The 17,523-nt window shown below is 38.3% G+C and overlaps 1 protein-coding gene across 1 annotated transcript in view; it reads left to right on the forward strand.

The window, feature by feature from the left end:
- Window positions 1–3,906, forward strand: part of LOC104378168 (adhesion G protein-coupled receptor A3-like) — a 293,441-nt gene extending 289,535 nt beyond the window's left edge. The window contains exon 19 of the mRNA XM_086616497.1: window positions 2,685–3,906. Within this exon, the coding sequence (XP_086472623.1) occupies window positions 2,685–3,906 (1,222 nt within the window). The remainder of the gene's footprint in view (window positions 1–2,684) is intronic.
- Window positions 3,907–17,523: the final 13,617 nt, after the last annotated feature.

Below are 17,523 nucleotides of genomic sequence, written 5' to 3' on the forward strand. Positions count from 1 at the left end.
CAGCTAATAATTAATTAAATACTTTCAATTCATTATCTAATTGAATTTATATTCTACAGGTGATTTATTTAGTTTACAAATAATTATGTGAAAAAAGGAGAAGTAAAAATCCCTCCCCCCTCCACTCCCATCCCTCCCATAAAAACCCAATTATTATTTTAAAGTGAATCAAACTGCAAAGTTAAATACCTTCTGTGTAAATGATCAGCATGGCAATGAGGACATCACTCTTAGTTACTGCTTTGAGCATCTATTGTAATACATTTGAAACTAGTTATGTTCTGGGTAAGAAAAGTGGAAACAAAGGAGAATGGTTTGTAAGTGAGTATTTGGCTACTTAAAGGCATTTTTATAGGTAATAGAAATTTAAATTCTGGTAATAAATTAGTACATACCATGGCTGTTTGCTCTGCCTAGGGCCCAACTCATATTCATATATTTATTCAAACTTATCTAGTTAGACAATCGCTTACAACCAACAATGTAATAAAAGACTCAATTATTTATGTTCATAAATATGTGACATTTTTCATTTTGGTCCAGTTACAGAGGTTATACTTCTTTAATCACGTTAATCATAGCCAATCGATACCTGGTGCCACAGTCTGTACAGAAAACAAGGCACAGGTGAGAGATGGTTATAAGACTGAATAAAAAGACAGCTTCTAATTCAACAACAGCATAGCGAGTTCTACGCCTTATTCATTTTTAATAGTATTACTGAAGTAAATGTAAATACACGAACTTGAACTTCTTTTTACAGAACTGATTTTTTAAGTGATCCACAATGAGATTCCACTTGAAATAAGAGCATCCCAAAAGACTGTTCCACTGGGGACTGTTCCGTTCTCCACTTTGCATCAAATAAGCAGCATTCAAATGTACTTCCAAGTATTCATGTAGCTTTGTGCTCTCTGCTTATGCAATAAAATATAGGTGGTAACTTATCTATCCTTTCACAGATATCTTTCAGGGAATCTTTTCATGTGCATGTCTGACAGCAAAATATATATGCTCCTTGGAGTGTCTTTATGTTCATTAATAGATGTGTATATGTTTTTGGTTAAGGTTCAGATTTTTTAAATTTACAGTAGTTATTCTGCAGTTTCTTGAATAAATACCCAGTTGGACAGCCTCTTTTTAGCTGAGAGGTTCTCAGCCTGGGAAAAAAATACATTCTGCCCTTTTTGTAGTAAGTGGTAGATGATTCCTGGCTTGACAAGAATGTGATACCAGAAGGTTTCATGCTGTATTGGAGGGACTGCAACCAATCACACACGCCTAAATGAGTATGAAGTGTCACACAGTGTCACTTTTACAGTTGGAATGGATTATGACAGGTCACCTGGTCTGTCTTTCTGACCCAGTGGGAAACTAGCTATATCCAAACCATTCCTGACAGTTATTTATCTGAGGTGCTTTAAATGCTCCGATAATGGATAGACTACGCTTCATTCCAACAGCTTATTATCCTAATTGTCGTAACAGCTAGAAAGCTTTTTTTAAAATCTAATTTAAATCTTTCTTGCTGCAGTTTAAGCCCATTACTTCTTGTCCTAGTCCAACAGATAAGGAAAGTAACTTATTCCTCTTTCCAGAAATCCATGCAATATTTAGAGTATAAGAACCTAATAATGGCTGTACTGACTTATACCGTCAGCTCAGTTCTCTTTCTGTAACTATGGCTAAAAGCAGATCATAGAGAAGAATAAAAACTAGGCAAATATTCCTTATATTCCTTCTCCTCCTGACCCAAGTTTTCCCGGTTTCCTTTTGAGATTTCGTTAGCCAGAAGTGTTTTCTTCTCCTATGTTTATTTGATTAGATTGTTCATCCTCAAAACAGTCCTGTTAGACTCCTACTAAGTTATGCAGCTGACTGAGGCTTATTCAGCTTATACTGGCCTGTGAACTACTTTAAACTGCTCCAAAACAGTTATGGTTATATTATTTAAAGCCTAGCAAATAGTGATCCATGCTACAATAATATTATGCTACCACTGTATCACAGAGGCCATTGATTTCCTTAATGTTTCTGAGGACGTTCAAATTGATGTAAATTAACTCCCAGGAATTTCAGAAACAGTGGAGAATCCAGAAATGGCATATATCTTTTGGGTCCACTCACTGCAGAAAGCGGTCACTGTTCAACTGGAAGACCTTTTTCAGCCTCTCTTGTTACTCAAGCTATTCTCTACTTTGGCAAGAAAATTCTGGAAGAACAATCTTCAGGCTTAAGAGTTTGTATCAATTGTCGTTGATACAAACCATTGAAATCTGTACATTTCTATTGCTCATACAGATTGTATAAACTATTCCTCATTTGCTTTTTAATCAAAGTATTAACACTGACATTTTTAATAGTAGAAAAAAGGGTTGACATCCATGGTCTTATACTTCACTGCAATTCTAGATTCTAAACCGACCTACATTTCTTGGAAATTTTCAGCTTTAATATCCTGTAAATTATACTAGACATTTTATTTTATTAAAAATATGAAATTGATGCCTCAGCTTAATTGGTATTAAAGACACACTCCCTTTCTCCACAAGCAACATACCCAAATTTCTGAGACACTGTTGGGTCATACAAGTTAGAAAGCCCAGTTTCACACTAGTCAGTTGTCCATCACATCTCATGTGGGCTATAAAATGTTCTTGACTCTCTTTTTTTGTTGTTTTCAGTTGCTGGATGGCATGGGAGCCTAGTCTCGGTGCTTTTTATGGGCCAGTAGCATTCATTGTGCTAGTCACCTGTGTTTACTTTCTCTGCACGTACGTGCAACTGAAGCGCCATCCTGAACGCAAGTATGAGTTAAAGGAAAAGACAGAAGATCCGCAGAGAATACCAAGTACAGAAGTGGGCCACAGTCATATTACAGACACAGTGTCCGTTCCCCAGTCAACATGCTCGATGATTTCTTCTTCCTTATTGGAAAATGAGCATTCATTTAAGGCTCAGCTTCGAGCTGCAGCATTCACTTTATTCCTGTTTACTGCCACTTGGACCTTTGGAGCACTTGCAGTATCTCAAGGTCATTTCTTGGATATGATATTTAGCTGTCTTTACGGAGCCTTCTGTGTGACCTTGGGGCTTTTCATCCTGATCCATCACTGTGCAAAGCGAGATGATGTGTGGCATTGCTGGTGGTCCTGTTGCCCATCTAGAAGAAACACCTATTCTGTTCAAGTTAATGTGCGTCCAAAGGTTAATGTCAATGGCGACACTCAAGTTCATGCACCTTGTCTTCAGGAATCTCCATGTCCCAACAAATCAGCTGTGTTTAATCATCCAGCGGCTAGCCACTGCAAACTTACTAACCTACAAGCAGTTCAAAATCATGTTAACTGCCTTTCGCCTGTGACACCATGTTGTGCAAAAATGCACTGTGATCAGCTGCTTGATGATGAAGCTCACATTCATGTCCACAACGAGGGAACCTTCAGACCCAATATGCACATTCATAGATGTCTGAAAAGCAGAACTAAGCCACGTTATTTCAGTCGGCATAGGTCTGCAGGTGAAAGAGAGTACGCCTATCACATTCCTTCAAGTATCGATGGCAGCATCCACAGCTCACATACAGACAGTCCCCACAGTACGCATGATAGCCAGTCAGGTCACAGACGGGCCTGCTGTTCCAAAAGCGATCCATATCCTACTGTCAACCAGCCCGAAAGTAGCGACGCGAGTACTGTAATATATAGTTGCGCTAAAATGACAGAAAGTGACACTGTGCACCATCCAGCTCATTTTGAAATGCACCCACGGACACAGTCATTGCCATTTAATACGACGAATCACAACGGAATTCTCAAGGGAAACGTGCATGAAGCCATGATATACAGCTCAGATAGTACAGGAAATATCAAAACCGGCCCTTGGAAAAATGAAACTACTGTGTAGTTCGTGGGCCATCATAATGTGGTTTTTCCCCCTAAACCATTGTTATCTTTGGTTTTATTCCAAACTAAATAAGATGACATATTTGTGTAGCTCATCAGTAAATTGTACAGCTTTTCCATCTTTATTTCCATTTTCTTAATAAGAGTCTAAGAGAAAGAGATAGTGACAGTTCTAAAGTGAAGTTATTTTTAAAAGAAAGTTATAAAATTATTCTGAAAGATAATTAGAAAATGAAGTCCAGACAATTGAATATGAGAGGCAATATCCTTTTGTTACACAGAACATTTCTTTAGAAATACATCGCTTCATTCATTTTCACTTTTGTTATGTAGTAACTTCAGACACTTTTTATAAACATATCAGCATCTTAAACTTTTACTTATTTATTTTTGTAGCAAAATATTATTACTATGCCATGGATTTTAATCAGAAGTGACTATGGTAGAAATGATAAACAAGATTTTATAAAATTACAGCTTTTTAGATCTACAAAAGTGATACTGCCTCTGAAGATCTTCTGTAGCATATGGCCTGTAAAGTCGTGTAATGTACAGTCTCTGTTCTGTCCTTTTTCTTGTTGGAGAGAAGTGCTAGGTAGTGTCTCTGTTACATCTATGGTGCTGTATTGGTTGTATTTTGCATGACATATGTCAGGATATACCATTTGCTGTTTTCTAGTGTTACATGTGTTAAAAAAAAGAACAAAAAAAAGTGTTGTACAAGGCTGTGAAAAACCCTATTGATATTAATCTAGAGCATTATAAATCTACAGAAAAAAAATCACTCTGCACTAGTTTAAGTGGCACAATCCTTTGTATAAGGTTATATGATAGCTTTGATAAGGGTCCACTCTAATGTCTTTACAGAGCATGCACTACTCATTGTATGTGACACTGTGCAGTGTAATAGCAATTGTCTCAGCAAGTTTTACACTTCTTTGTAAAGTATGCCTTTTGAACAAATCTGTAAGCTGTTTCATGATAACCTTTCCACATCTGTTAAGGTAGAGCAGTTTTATCATTAACTCTTTGAGGACTACAGTTATTTTCTTAAAATAGTTTATTCTAGTTCAGAGACACTGTATATATGAAATTGTCTATTTAGTTACATGATCAACGTAGTCCAGAGTTGTCCGGAAAGAGAAAGTTCAGTCATTTTCAAAAAAAACACCTTCTTAGAGTCCATCTATTAATTTCACCACTTGCTTTCTGAAAACTCATTTCCTCCCCTAGCAAATTTCAGATTGTCTTCATTCTTTAATGCAAATTTGACCTTCAGAGAAGTTCTTTATGTTCATGATTTCTGCTGAATTGTAGGGCATTCCAGGGTCAGTACCGTTCTCTATTAACAAGGCTCTTGGCAAGAAATTTTTTCATGTTTCCATGAACATCTGGACACAAAGCATCGACTCACAGTAGTAAACTGCATCATAATTGTCCCTATATGAAATAAAACTGCTTTTTTCAAATAGGAAGGGTGCAGAATAATGAATCGCAGAAAGTGAATGGGAGCATAGGGCTGAGAGAAAAATGTCTACAGTGGAAAGTGAGCAGTGCATCCATAAATAAGAGAAAAAGCACAATTCTGTATGGCCACATGAGAAAGATTGCTGTCATGTCTTAACACAGGCTTAGGTAATTGCTACATTGCTGCAGAGAGAAAATAGAAAATTCCCTTGAGAGATCATCAGTCTGCAATTTGCTGTGTATATGTTGCAGAAATCTTCACGTACTTCAGCCCATTATTTTTCTGTTATTAGCAATGTAGTAGTCTATCATTTTTTTAATATGTAGGAATACATTTCCTAATAGTGTACATAAAAATGACAATTATAATTGTTAGAATGTTATAAAAACATGTAAGTCAGATGAATGTGTTCTGCAGTGTTGCAGGTGGGAATTAGTACTCAAAGGGTTAATGCTCAGTATCTGAGTGCAAGAAATCTTGTTTTTCTGTATTTTTGTAAATTTGAAATATATATTGTAAACTCCAGCAGTGCAATGTATCCATCTCAGATTGTGTATTTTTAAAAGGTGAGCAAGAAGAATGCACTAGGTGGTTGTCAAGTTTTAAGCCGATATACAACAGTTTCATGACTGCTTCTTTAGCTAACTCAAAAAAAGAAACGCCTGAGCTTTATTATGTATATGCTGTATATGCCTGAACTGTCTCTAAACTAAAATACAGTATTTTTTCTTTGTTTGCATAATGAAATATTTTCTGGTTTATAGTTATTTTCTTTTAATATTACTTTTACTCATTCCGCATAGACAGTGAGCCCTAAACAAGCATAGACATAATGTGAAATAACCACTTCTCTGTGTCTCAGCACTATGTATATTCTGTAATAGCAAAATCCTAGGAGGTCTGTAGACCATTATGCAAAATATTCCACACACACAGCCAAGTGAAATACTCACTCTGCAAGAACCCACTCAGTGAGCTTCTTTATTCAGCTTGTGTTTTAATCACTTCTGTTATTTTGTCTGAGAGGCTAGTTCCATTTTCATAATGGCTTACAAAGAAGTAAATAGGTGCTGCTTTCCACAGAATATCTTATGTGATAAAACTCTCTGGAATTTAAACGTGAAATATTAAAACACTTTTCTTATTGTGTTAAAAAATTAATTTAGTGAATATTTCTGGGCTAATTTGGAAGAGATGTGTTATGCAATAATCTGTTTGCATATTATTTTTTCAGAAAAATATACAGTATAACTACAGAGTAGGAGAACATGATATTAAATAAATATTTAAAAGTTTTGTAACATCAAATTTGACCAAAATGCTTTTTGTGCTTTTGACTTTTTTTTCCTTAAGATAAATGAGATAATTTCAATGCTTTGGGAGTCTGGCTTTGTTTTATTGTGGGGTTTTGGTCAATTATAGTCAGTGAACCATTACTACTTCACCTGATTATCTTTCCTATAAAAATAAACTCAATGAAATAACTAGAGTATAAGAGATATATTGTCCTAGTAACTTCCTCGTGGACATACACATGTAACATGCTTCAAAGTCAGCATTAGTTTTGATGATTCATTGATGACATAAAAATGACTAAACAGATTTTTACTGTTCACTTTTTGTCTGAGATCAAGCAGTAGAAATTTCATCAAAAGGATAATTTGGAGAACAATGCAATCAACAGAAGTCTGAAGGGTTATTATTACAGTACTACCAGCATAAAAATACACTCTGATGCTGTAGTGTTCTTCTCTGCATATAGAAAACCCAGTTGTCGTGACCAAATTTCATATAATCTAAGTGACTCCATTTTAAGCCACATCGACTGTTTAGAAGAATTCCTACCCAGCCTCATATGAAGAAAATTAGTATAAAAATGAAGCACACGTTTTTGCACATTATGCCTGATCGTATGTGTTGTTCCCCAGAAGTCTGTTGGTTGCGTCTGCACTAATGTGACTGAGCAGTCGCTGTCAGCGGCCATAAACACATGTTCTCCTTCACCCCACAGCTGCCTGCCAGCTACCCTGTGGGCACTCTATCCAGATGTTAACCCACCGAGGGAACTTTCACTGCGGCTCTAAAGCATACTTGCTGTCTAAACCAGAAGCAAAGTCTGTGCTTAAAGCAAAGTCAAGGCCACCACTGATAGATAACACAGGCAATTGGGCAGTCTCCACTTGAACACTAAAGCTGAAGGCAGATAAACCTGATAGAAATGGCTTTAAGCAGTATAACTCCTCCTCCCTCCTGATCTCTGCCTAAACTACCTGCCTAGTAGGTCTGCTGCCTACAGACATCTGCCAAATCCAGGAAAAATTAGTCAGCTTACCAAAATTCCTGGTTAGCTGAAATGAGAGTGAAACTGCACAATGGATTTGAACAGAAAAGCCCAAGTTGGAGGAAACCTTTGTGGATGCTCTGTCACAAAGCTGCTTCAAGTTCATCATGTGTGGGGACATGGGTCTAGGCATCCTGGATGCCATGAAGATCTGAAATTGCTCTCGTGCAGACACTATTAAGACTTACAAAGCTGACAGTGACTCCACAAATTTGAAGGTAGCTTCTGCTGTAAATGATACACCTTTTTACAATTAAGAGATTGTCTGACAGCGGAAGCTTGTCTATCTGACTATTTGGGGAAAAAAAGTTCTCATTAGGATCAGGCCAGTAACCTTTTTTAACATAGAATCTTCTTTGCATGTACACAGAAAAAAGGAAGGTGGGTATGGTTCTCAATAAAGGACATCACTTGTACTCTCACTTTGTTGCCTATGACAAGAAACGTCAGGCCAATGAAGGCATTAGCAGCACAGCAGCTTCCTTACCAGAACATAAATTCAAGTTCCTGTACCAGCATCCTCCAGTTCCGAAAGAAGCTGTAGGAGGCAGCTGGATCAATCAGGATCCATCAGCTGGGTTTAAAGGCTGGCTGGCATACTTCAGTCAAGCAATTTCAGTAGTAACTTGGTGCTCTGGACAGCTTTTACTTGCTTAGTTAACTCTACAGAGAAGGAAGCTTTTGGTTTGGTTGGTTGTTTTCTTTTGCTTTGCTCAGTTGGCCATTTTTTAATTAGCAATTGAATTACTTAGAAAAAACTTATTGCACAGGTCACCTTGACTGTATAAATCATGGTTTTTTGTTCCCTGTTACCAGGTCTGTGAAGGTGCAAGTGAATCCCTATTCTTTTTATCCTACCAGCCTATTCCCTGAGTTTCTCAGAAGCCAAAGCAGCAAGCATCAGTGAATTCAGGACAGTATTTTAGGGCGCAGTTCTCTGCAAGGAGGGTTAAATTTGGTTTGCAAGCTCTAGAGCAGTTGAACCTCAGACAAATATCCTGCCCTAAGGTTATTCAGCTGGCCATGTCTGAGAGGTAAGGGGTTTTTGGTAAACATGGTGTTTGTATAGCCCATAGGTACTACTATCTCTTTACATTTTGATATATTTAAGTTCTGTAGTGCCTTGGAGTCTGAGCAACAAAATGACTGACTGTTCCCATCAGCCTGTCATGGCTCCAACTGTTTCCCTTAACCTACAGTGCACTTTTGAGTGAGATTGTCCAGCATAGTCAGTGTTTTCATTCAATCCTTTATTTGTTTCCCAAGTACTCAATAACACCTGAGGAAGGCAGCAGAAGGAGCTTATTTTGAGACTAGGGGGAAATTCTGGGAGAAGAGAAAGGAAAAAAACCAGATTATTCGTATTCTTCTCACAGTACTTTCTTTTGTTAGCCCATTTGTTACTGAGCTATAAGCAATTACAGTCACTTATTCCCTGATTCTCTTTCCATTGTAAGACCTTGTTCTTTACTAATTAGGACATAGCTGATGGTTAACTGTTTAGCTTGATTTATACCCTCAGCAGTTACTGCTCTCAGATGGATGATTTTAAAGAGTTCAGCCAAAATGGCTGCAATGTTTTCAGCAAAGAGGCTTGAGGAAAGTGTGTTTGTTCACAATAACACCTTTCAGTCATTTTTTTTTTAATAGTTCTGTCTTCAAGGCCCGTTATTTGAAAACTTTGGGAAGTATGGCTATTATAAGAAGAGAAGAAGGCACTTTTTGCCACTTCTAGAAAGTAAGCAGTTCAGTACAGATGGAAATTTTAGCCACTAAAAATATTCCAACATACTACTGTGAAAAATCTCCCTTCTTAGGACATGTATGCCTTGACTGGGGCTACTCTCACTGATTACACACTGCTGCAAACTATAGGGGCTCTAAGGGCCTGCCCTATTAATGATTGACTTCAGCTGCCCTCAGCTAGTATTACGATGGGAAGCAGGGACCCTTGATTCTCATGTTCTCTGCCAAACTCTACATCTTGCCTCCACCTCATAGGCACCACAATGGAATGAAGGAGGGAACTGTCTGATTTGTATGAGGAGAGACAAATGCTGGGCTACAGGAAACTGAAAAGGTGAGATTGAGCTCTTAGAAGTGGATCGAGTTGAATGGAACAAGTTGACTAGGAGAGGGACTGGTATGAGTAGAAAGCTGCAACAAGCTGGGGACTGGTTTGAAGCTGGGAGGGAAAGGAGAATCACAAAATTGAAAAGAAAAGGTTGGGAGGAAACTGGAACCCAATTGCTAATGAGGGGAGAGAGGAATAGGGTGAAACAATTATGTCCATGGGTGGTTCCAGTGCGAGTGTGTAAGCCGAGCTTTGTGATTCCTCTGCAGGCAGTAAATACCTGAAAATGCCCTAGCAAAATGCCTATTTGCTTATAATATTGGTCCTTGTAAAAATGACAGCATATTAGTGCTGTCAGCTATTCCATTAACATAAGTGTTAGAAATCTGTGTAATGAATCGCGGATGCTTAAAGCTGTTGATTAACCAGATATTTCATGTGCCACGTAAAAGAATTTCTGTTTTTTTAACATCCTCTTTCCAAAATCTATCAAATATCACAAAAAAACCCCAACTAATTTCAAACAGTACTAGGGAAGCTGAAAGTCACACACACCAAATTGAGGATCTGTTAGAAATAAGCTTGCCTTTGGGATTTCCATTCATAGCTTTGCTCTGTCCTTTGATGTTGTTTTTAACTATTTGAATGCATGCTGCTTTCTAACACCTTGGCTTTGATGTTGTATTCTTTAAAAGTGTGGTTTTGTGTACATCTAGAGTTAAGCCAGTCATTTCACTGTAAGTTTTCTTTTCCATCTTTTTGTCGTGTTTTTCTGGAACATTTAAAGAAAGTCTTCTCAGAAGAATTTTGAGGTTTAAGCCTTCTAATAACACAGACCCTTCTTTTCTACCCTTCTGAGTGCTAGAATGGAAGAAGTAGCTTGAGAGACTTGAGCTTCTCCCTATTTGAGGTTCTTTTCCAAAGTATTTGAGTAGTTGTAGAATTGTTCCAAGTATTGTCATCACTATGAAGACATAGGACTGTTAGGTGAAGGAGCAGGCTGGAGTCAAGAAGTCCCTGTCCTGCACAATGGCTTCCTCAAGCCAACAGCTGGTTAGCCTTATGTGTGGGGAGAGAGTTTCAATGCCAATGTGAGGTTTAGCCCCTGTCATTATACAAAAGTCACTCTGCTGTGTGCTCTAGGAAGGTCCCTTCCCTTCAAAAACTCAACTTGATCGATAACCCTGAGCCAGTTGCCCAAGTCAGAAACTGGGCGGTCCCCCCCAGTCCCCTTGACAAGATAGCATGAGAATGTGACGTCAGCATGGAGGCCTGGTTCCTTTCTGTTTTGCGTAAAACCTATTGAAACTTTCCCTGTATTCATATATAAGAAAAAAGTGGGGAGGAGAGAGTTAAATGACCAGCTAATCTTTTCTGGGATAGTAAGGGGAAGATTTTAAGTGCTGCAAAAAACCAAAACAAACCGCCAGCCATTCTGAGTTAGTACAGAAGCCTTAATCCTAGCATTATAACAATGTTGTATTCCACCTGACAGCACAGCACAAGCAGAGTGACATACAGTCAAGGACTATAGTACATTGAAAGTAACTATGCTTCACCCACAATGCTTTTCCCCTGGGTAAAAATAAGCTGTACACAGTTGTACTGTGAAAATATTTTCTGCATCCTTTGATACATGGGTGGACTGTTTTAGACCAAGGATTCATTTAGCGTGGACATGCACTTAAAATGTTTTTGTAATATTGAAGTGAAAAGAGGAAAAGTTAGTTGTTTTTTTTTTATTTACACAAAAAGTTAATTATCAGTATTACACTGAGATGTTATTTTTCTACAGTATGCAGCTAGCACAGAGCCAGACAGCTGCATAACGGGCCACTGCACCAAGAGCAAAAGTAACCATGGAAAATCGGGAGAAAAAAAAAAAAAATATCCTTTTGGGGTCAGCGATTCAGAACTTTACCTGTAAGGGAACAGAACGATTCCAGTTTGCACCATCTGCTTCATTAGCTCATTTGTCTTCTCAGTGTGTTATTAAGGTTCAACTTGCTTAACAAAACCAGGGAGATCAGAATATGCCAATCAAATTCAGAATGACTTGAACAGTCTCTGGTATAAGTGGCTTATGTAGTTCATTGTAGATTGACACAGGGAAACTGCTGATTGAGACAAAACATACAGGATATGATTTCAAAGGCCCTGAAGCTGTAGGATGAAAAATCTTTTGCAGAAGTCCTTTTACTTAAACAAAGTAAGAATAAATATCTTATGTAGGATGTAGGGAGGTTTGAATTTAAGTCAGTGAAACAATTAAAAAGACCTAAAAAGCAGCATTTTTAACAGCTCAGCACAGGCTTTCCTTCCTTGTGTAACCACTGCTAGATGCAAAGACATGTTTCATTTATGCAGTCTTTAGTCAAACTTTTTTCACTTTAGAGCAATAAGCTGTAGAGTTGAAATTACAGGCAGGAGCTTATGTTGAATGCATAGTGAACAGAAAAAGCACAGTGAATGGTTCAGAACTTACTCTGAAAACTGACAAACTGCAAACCTCAGTAAATGGAGGCTTTCTGTTGTAGCATGGGGTCGCACATCCTGGCATGCATCCACAGTGGAAGAACCTGGAGGTAAAGTGGGTGGAAGTGAAGAAGAAACAGGGCATAAAGGGGACAAGGGTGTTGTGATGGATAATTGAATGAGCACAAATGCCTGATGAAATGGTGTGGGCACAAGAGTGACTACAAGCCCTGGATGAGTAAAGGAATGTACTGAGCAACACCAAGAGGGCTGCGCAGTTGAACCTGTTCCTGTTGTGATGCTTGTTCAGAGATGATGCCATAAGATTAGATAATATCTGGACAGTGGCCTCGAAGATAAGGTTAAAACTAGAAATATGCTTCAAGCCTAAGGCATGTAATGTGTTCAGGTTGTGAAGAAGAAAAAAAAAAAAAAAAGTTAAGTGATTTGATGGCTGTCCAGAGGTGCCTATATAGACAGAAACTACCATATGGAAAGTTCTTTCATCTAGCAGCAAAGGTATGAAAGGACCCAGTGATTAGGAGCTAAACACTGAAAGTAGGATTTGCCCTTTAATCTGCAAAGGTAATTAACTTCATTACAATTCCTTAGTGATACAGTAAGCTGAAATCTTTAACTCAAGAGAGCGTATCTTTCAGAAATATATTTCACTTCAAATACATTTTTTTTTACCTTGGTGCTATAAGAACTACAGGATAAAATTTTCTGGGCAGTTTACATTATGTCTGATGTTCAGTAGACTTAGACTCAAAATCCTGCTTTCAGATAGGTATTGCAGAGGTGAGATAGAATAGAAAGGACAATGTCTCAACCTGCCTATGGAGAACCTAGGAAATTGTGTTGCACTCAAACACCCTTGACTTTGGCCTTCGTGGCACTGTTCAGTTTAAGTGCCATTTTAATGTTTATGATTCCATGTTGTTAGTAACCTGTATATTTGAATGGAAAATATTTATATTCTGCAACGTAATAAACTTCTTAGTTACTGCTTGAAAAGAAAAATTCCATTAACCTCTGACTAAAACCACTACGATACTTGCTTAACTAGATGTGACCATCATGTCCTGTAATGGTCTACGTTAAACCAAATTCTTCCTTATCTCTTCTCCAGCACCCAATGGCCAAACTTTGACCTACATTAAGAATTTGATGTTTCTAAGTGAATCTCTTCCTTGCAAATTTTCCATGGCATGCCTATACTAGAATAAATTATTTGTAATCCTCTATTTTTCTGTCTTTCTGGTAAAATTGGTAAAATAATTCCAGATCTCATATTTCTAGTAGAAAAATTGAGGATCTCAAAAGTTTCTCAAAACCTTATTCCAGCTTCTAGGTCCAAAGTTTCATCTTCCTTATTTGGTATGTTTACTTGATCTTGACGTAAAATGTTTGAGCCTTTAGTCTGTTGGGAACAAAAGTAAAGCAACCACGTGTTAGGAAGCTAAGGTTTGTAGGGCTCATAGACTGGCATTTTCTAGGTAGAGATAGCCCTGATCTTGCACATATTGCTTGTACATAGTCCCAGCATTTGTATTTGTGCATCTCAAACCGTGATGAGCAGGATGAAACTGTTCCTGGGCTGTGCTGGAAGATCTTCCTTTTTTTCTCTTTCCAGCCTCATGCACAATAGTTCTTCTCATATCCTCTTATTTTTCATTGCCTGACTTTGGTTTGTGTGCTCAGTCATGTTGCTATTATCCCACTCACTTTTTCATGTCCTCCTGGAAGGGCAGCACAGGTTCGGTGCTGACCTCAGCTTACCTGACAGCCCCAGGTCTTGTGCTGACAGGGGAGTGTCATGGCTGTGATCTGAAATGCTCTTTGCTGTCTTTTTATCTCTCCTCCTAGATGTGGATTTATCCAGGGAGATAATTAAGCTGCAGTCCCCCTACCCTCTCTGTTTCTCCTGCCTGCTGCAGTGATCCTGTGACAGGATCACTTGTCTCCATTCTCAGGCATGTTGTGTAACTTCAGTGCCAGGCATCCACAGTGTCCTCTTCTTTATTCTTCCTTTCCGAAAATGCTTCTGCTGTGCAGCACATAGCTATGCTTTTCTATATTATTTTTTGTGAAACATCCACATATGGAAAGGGTCGTTCTGATTATAGACCTGTGGCAAATGATTGGAATGATTTCTGCTCTGTAATGATTTTATTTGCCTAGTAACTGTTTATGAATACTGAAATTTAGCACCACCACCAGCTTGGGAACGTCCTCTGCTGACGCTCTGCAAAAGCACCAGTGTTGTGAAAATCTACCAGGAAGTATCATTGCTCATTTCTCTTTTAAGGCGCTTGCCTGAGTTCTTAATTTTCCACTTCTGGCTTGCCCCTAAAGCTTCTTGCTATTTCTTGGTTTTCGTTCTCCCTCTCACGCTTTCCTCTGTGCAGCCCAGACAGCATCCAGATGGTCTCCTCCTGAAGTGAGCCCGTTCTGGAAAGAGCCTCACTGTTGTCACTCACCAGAGGATGAATCTGACCTGAAAAGATTGTGCAAAGCAGAGAGGTTATTTTGCCTTTCACTGGCACTGAGGAGTTATATAGCTCTAAACTATATAAATGCATATGTATGCATGCCTGCATGTGTATGCACATATATAATTTATACGTGTAGAGATATATATACATGCACACGCATAAATGAACTGTGGAGTATTGGAGAGACACCAGCTTAGTGCTTGTTACTGCTTCCCTCTGTTTTGAGCAAGCAGCCTGTGTTTTGAGAATAGAACCATAGAATCACAGAATGATTTAGGCTGGAAAAGACTAAGATCATCAAGTCCAACTGTAAACCTAACAATGCCACATCCACCACTAAACCTAATCTGAAGTATTACTGGTATTTGCAATATTTCCTAATGGTTTTACATGGAACCTACAAATTTCTAAGCGTTACAGGTATTCCAACTCTGCATGAAAAGAATGAACCATATAACTGCCTCAGAAGCTTTTTCAGTGGCTGCAATTGCTCTTTCACTTGCATTGTAAGTATCCCCCTAGAGGTACTGGAAGTTGCCACTTGTAAAATTAGTCTGAGAGAAGCATGAGATTTCTAATAGTGATATTTTTAACACAATTTTGCACAGGCTGGGCAAAATTAGACCTCTTATATATTCTTGATATGCATTAGCAACTTTAAATTCCTTTAAAAAAATTTATCTTCCAAGGAAATGTCTTGATTTATACACAGAGAATAGGACCGTGTGATATTTCCCGAGAATTGAAGACACATGGTTCAAATTCAAATTATTTCAGATGCTTGTGGTTTACAAATGGAAATTCCCCCATAAACCATAAGATATTGATGAGTTTCTCCAGTTGAGAGTTAAATGAGTCAGACCACAGCCTATCTAGTCATAACAATTAGAGGCAGAAATCATTAATAATTTAATTTAATTATAACCACTCTTTTGTCTGTGGCTGGTGTAGAAGATTGCAAATATGAAATGCTTGCATAATTATTATTCTGAAGATCATTCAGAACAAATAAAAGACTGAAAAAGATGTTAAATCTCTTAAAGGACTTATTCTAATTATTTTAAAGTCATACATTAATTAAGGTGTTTACTTATTAATCCTTGGAAATTGAATTCTGTACTCAGAATAAGTGCCGTAATTTTCTTGAGTAAGTGCTGTGTTTCTCATACATAAGAGAGGTTGAATTGCTCAACCTTAACTTTAGAATTGTCTATAATAACTTGAGGGATGTTGACAATTAACTTGCTCAACAAATCTTCTATGCCTCTAGCAAGTTTTGTGGCTCTAACATCTCTCTCTTTAAATCTTGTTGGCCTAGTTTATTTGGGTCATTTACCAGTCATTGTCTGCCGCTTCATTTCTTGCTGACCCTAATTTATCCATCTGGAATTAAAGCAGAATGTAGACAGAATTGATTCTGTGGCTGCAGTTGCATGTCAGCTATCACAACAATTTGAAGTTAAAGCACTTTGATATTTGTGGCCCCTCTGGAGAATCTCCTTCTCACAGACCTAAGACACTGGAGTGTCTACTACTCTTACTGCTTCTGTCCCTCCTCATGCTGGCCCTTTGAATGTAAACTTCACAGACCTTCTTACACATCCATCCATAGCTCTCCTTGGAATATCTCGGTGGAGGTCAGAGTTTTAGTTATCATCCTGCACATTTTAAAAGCCTAAATTCAGGCTACAGGTTCATGATTTTGTTCTTTATCTCTTGTGTGCACCATATTCCTCCTCTTCTTACTCCTCTATCTTGTTCACCCATATGAAATCCACAATGAGCACTTCATCCTCAAGCAAGAGAATCAGCCCTAATGGTTATTTAAAAATAAGCTATTTTAGTCCAAATATATTTTTTTCTCTCTAAAAAAGTAATGTTTGAGGTACATGGAACACTGAAAGCAGATTAAAAAAGAAGCATGAAAGAAATTAGGTTGTTTAGATTAAGACAACGAATACTGCAATAGCATTCACAGGTTTTTCAATCCTTGCAGGTCCCTTATAGCCAAAAACTGTATGTTGCCTCCTGTGCTGCAGTGCCCAGGGAAAAATGACGATCCCGCCTTTTCAGCAGAAATGCAGCAATCTCACTGCAGATGACAAAATACAAAGCCACAGTTCTGCAACAGCAAGCTGTAGAGCTGCCTGGAAGGGCACAGTCTCAGGAAAATGAGAGGTGCCTTCCAGATTCAATTTTAAGTCTGCTCTGTTTTGCTTTCCTTTCCTTTCCTCCCAGTCCCTCACTGGCCACGCAGATTGTGAGAACTGTTACCGCACCAGCTGGAGCAGATTTAAATTTCACATGGGGAGTAAAATATTGGGTAAGAGAACGTGAATCATTCTACTGTTGTGCCGTAACATAAGGATTATCATTCATTCTTTGTCACTTTGCTCCATCTTACAGACAAAGCCCTGCATTGTAGTTGTAACCAAGCAGCACAGAGTATCAGCAGCTGAAGACATTTTAAATGTTGTCCCGTAACTACCTGGTATCTTCTCCCATACCATGTTCTCTGTGGATTACTTGAAGTTTCTCCTCAGAGCACTCTTATCGTTTCAGTGGAGTGACTGTGGCCTTAGTGGGTTGCCCCTTTTTGGTGGGTAGATGTTGTCCTCTCCGTTACAAACACAACAGTCCCCGTAGCTGCAGAGACTGGTGGATGTGTTCAGCTTCTTGCGGCCCTTCGATGCCCGTGACATGCAAGGTCTGGGCAGATGTCAGCAATGAAAACAATTTGCCTGCATTTGATTGACTCTCCT

This window comes from Tauraco erythrolophus, chromosome 9, assembly GCF_009769465.1.
Source record: "Tauraco erythrolophus isolate bTauEry1 chromosome 9, bTauEry1.pri, whole genome shotgun sequence".
NCBI classification, from domain to species: Eukaryota; Metazoa; Chordata; class Aves; order Musophagiformes; family Musophagidae; genus Tauraco; species Tauraco erythrolophus.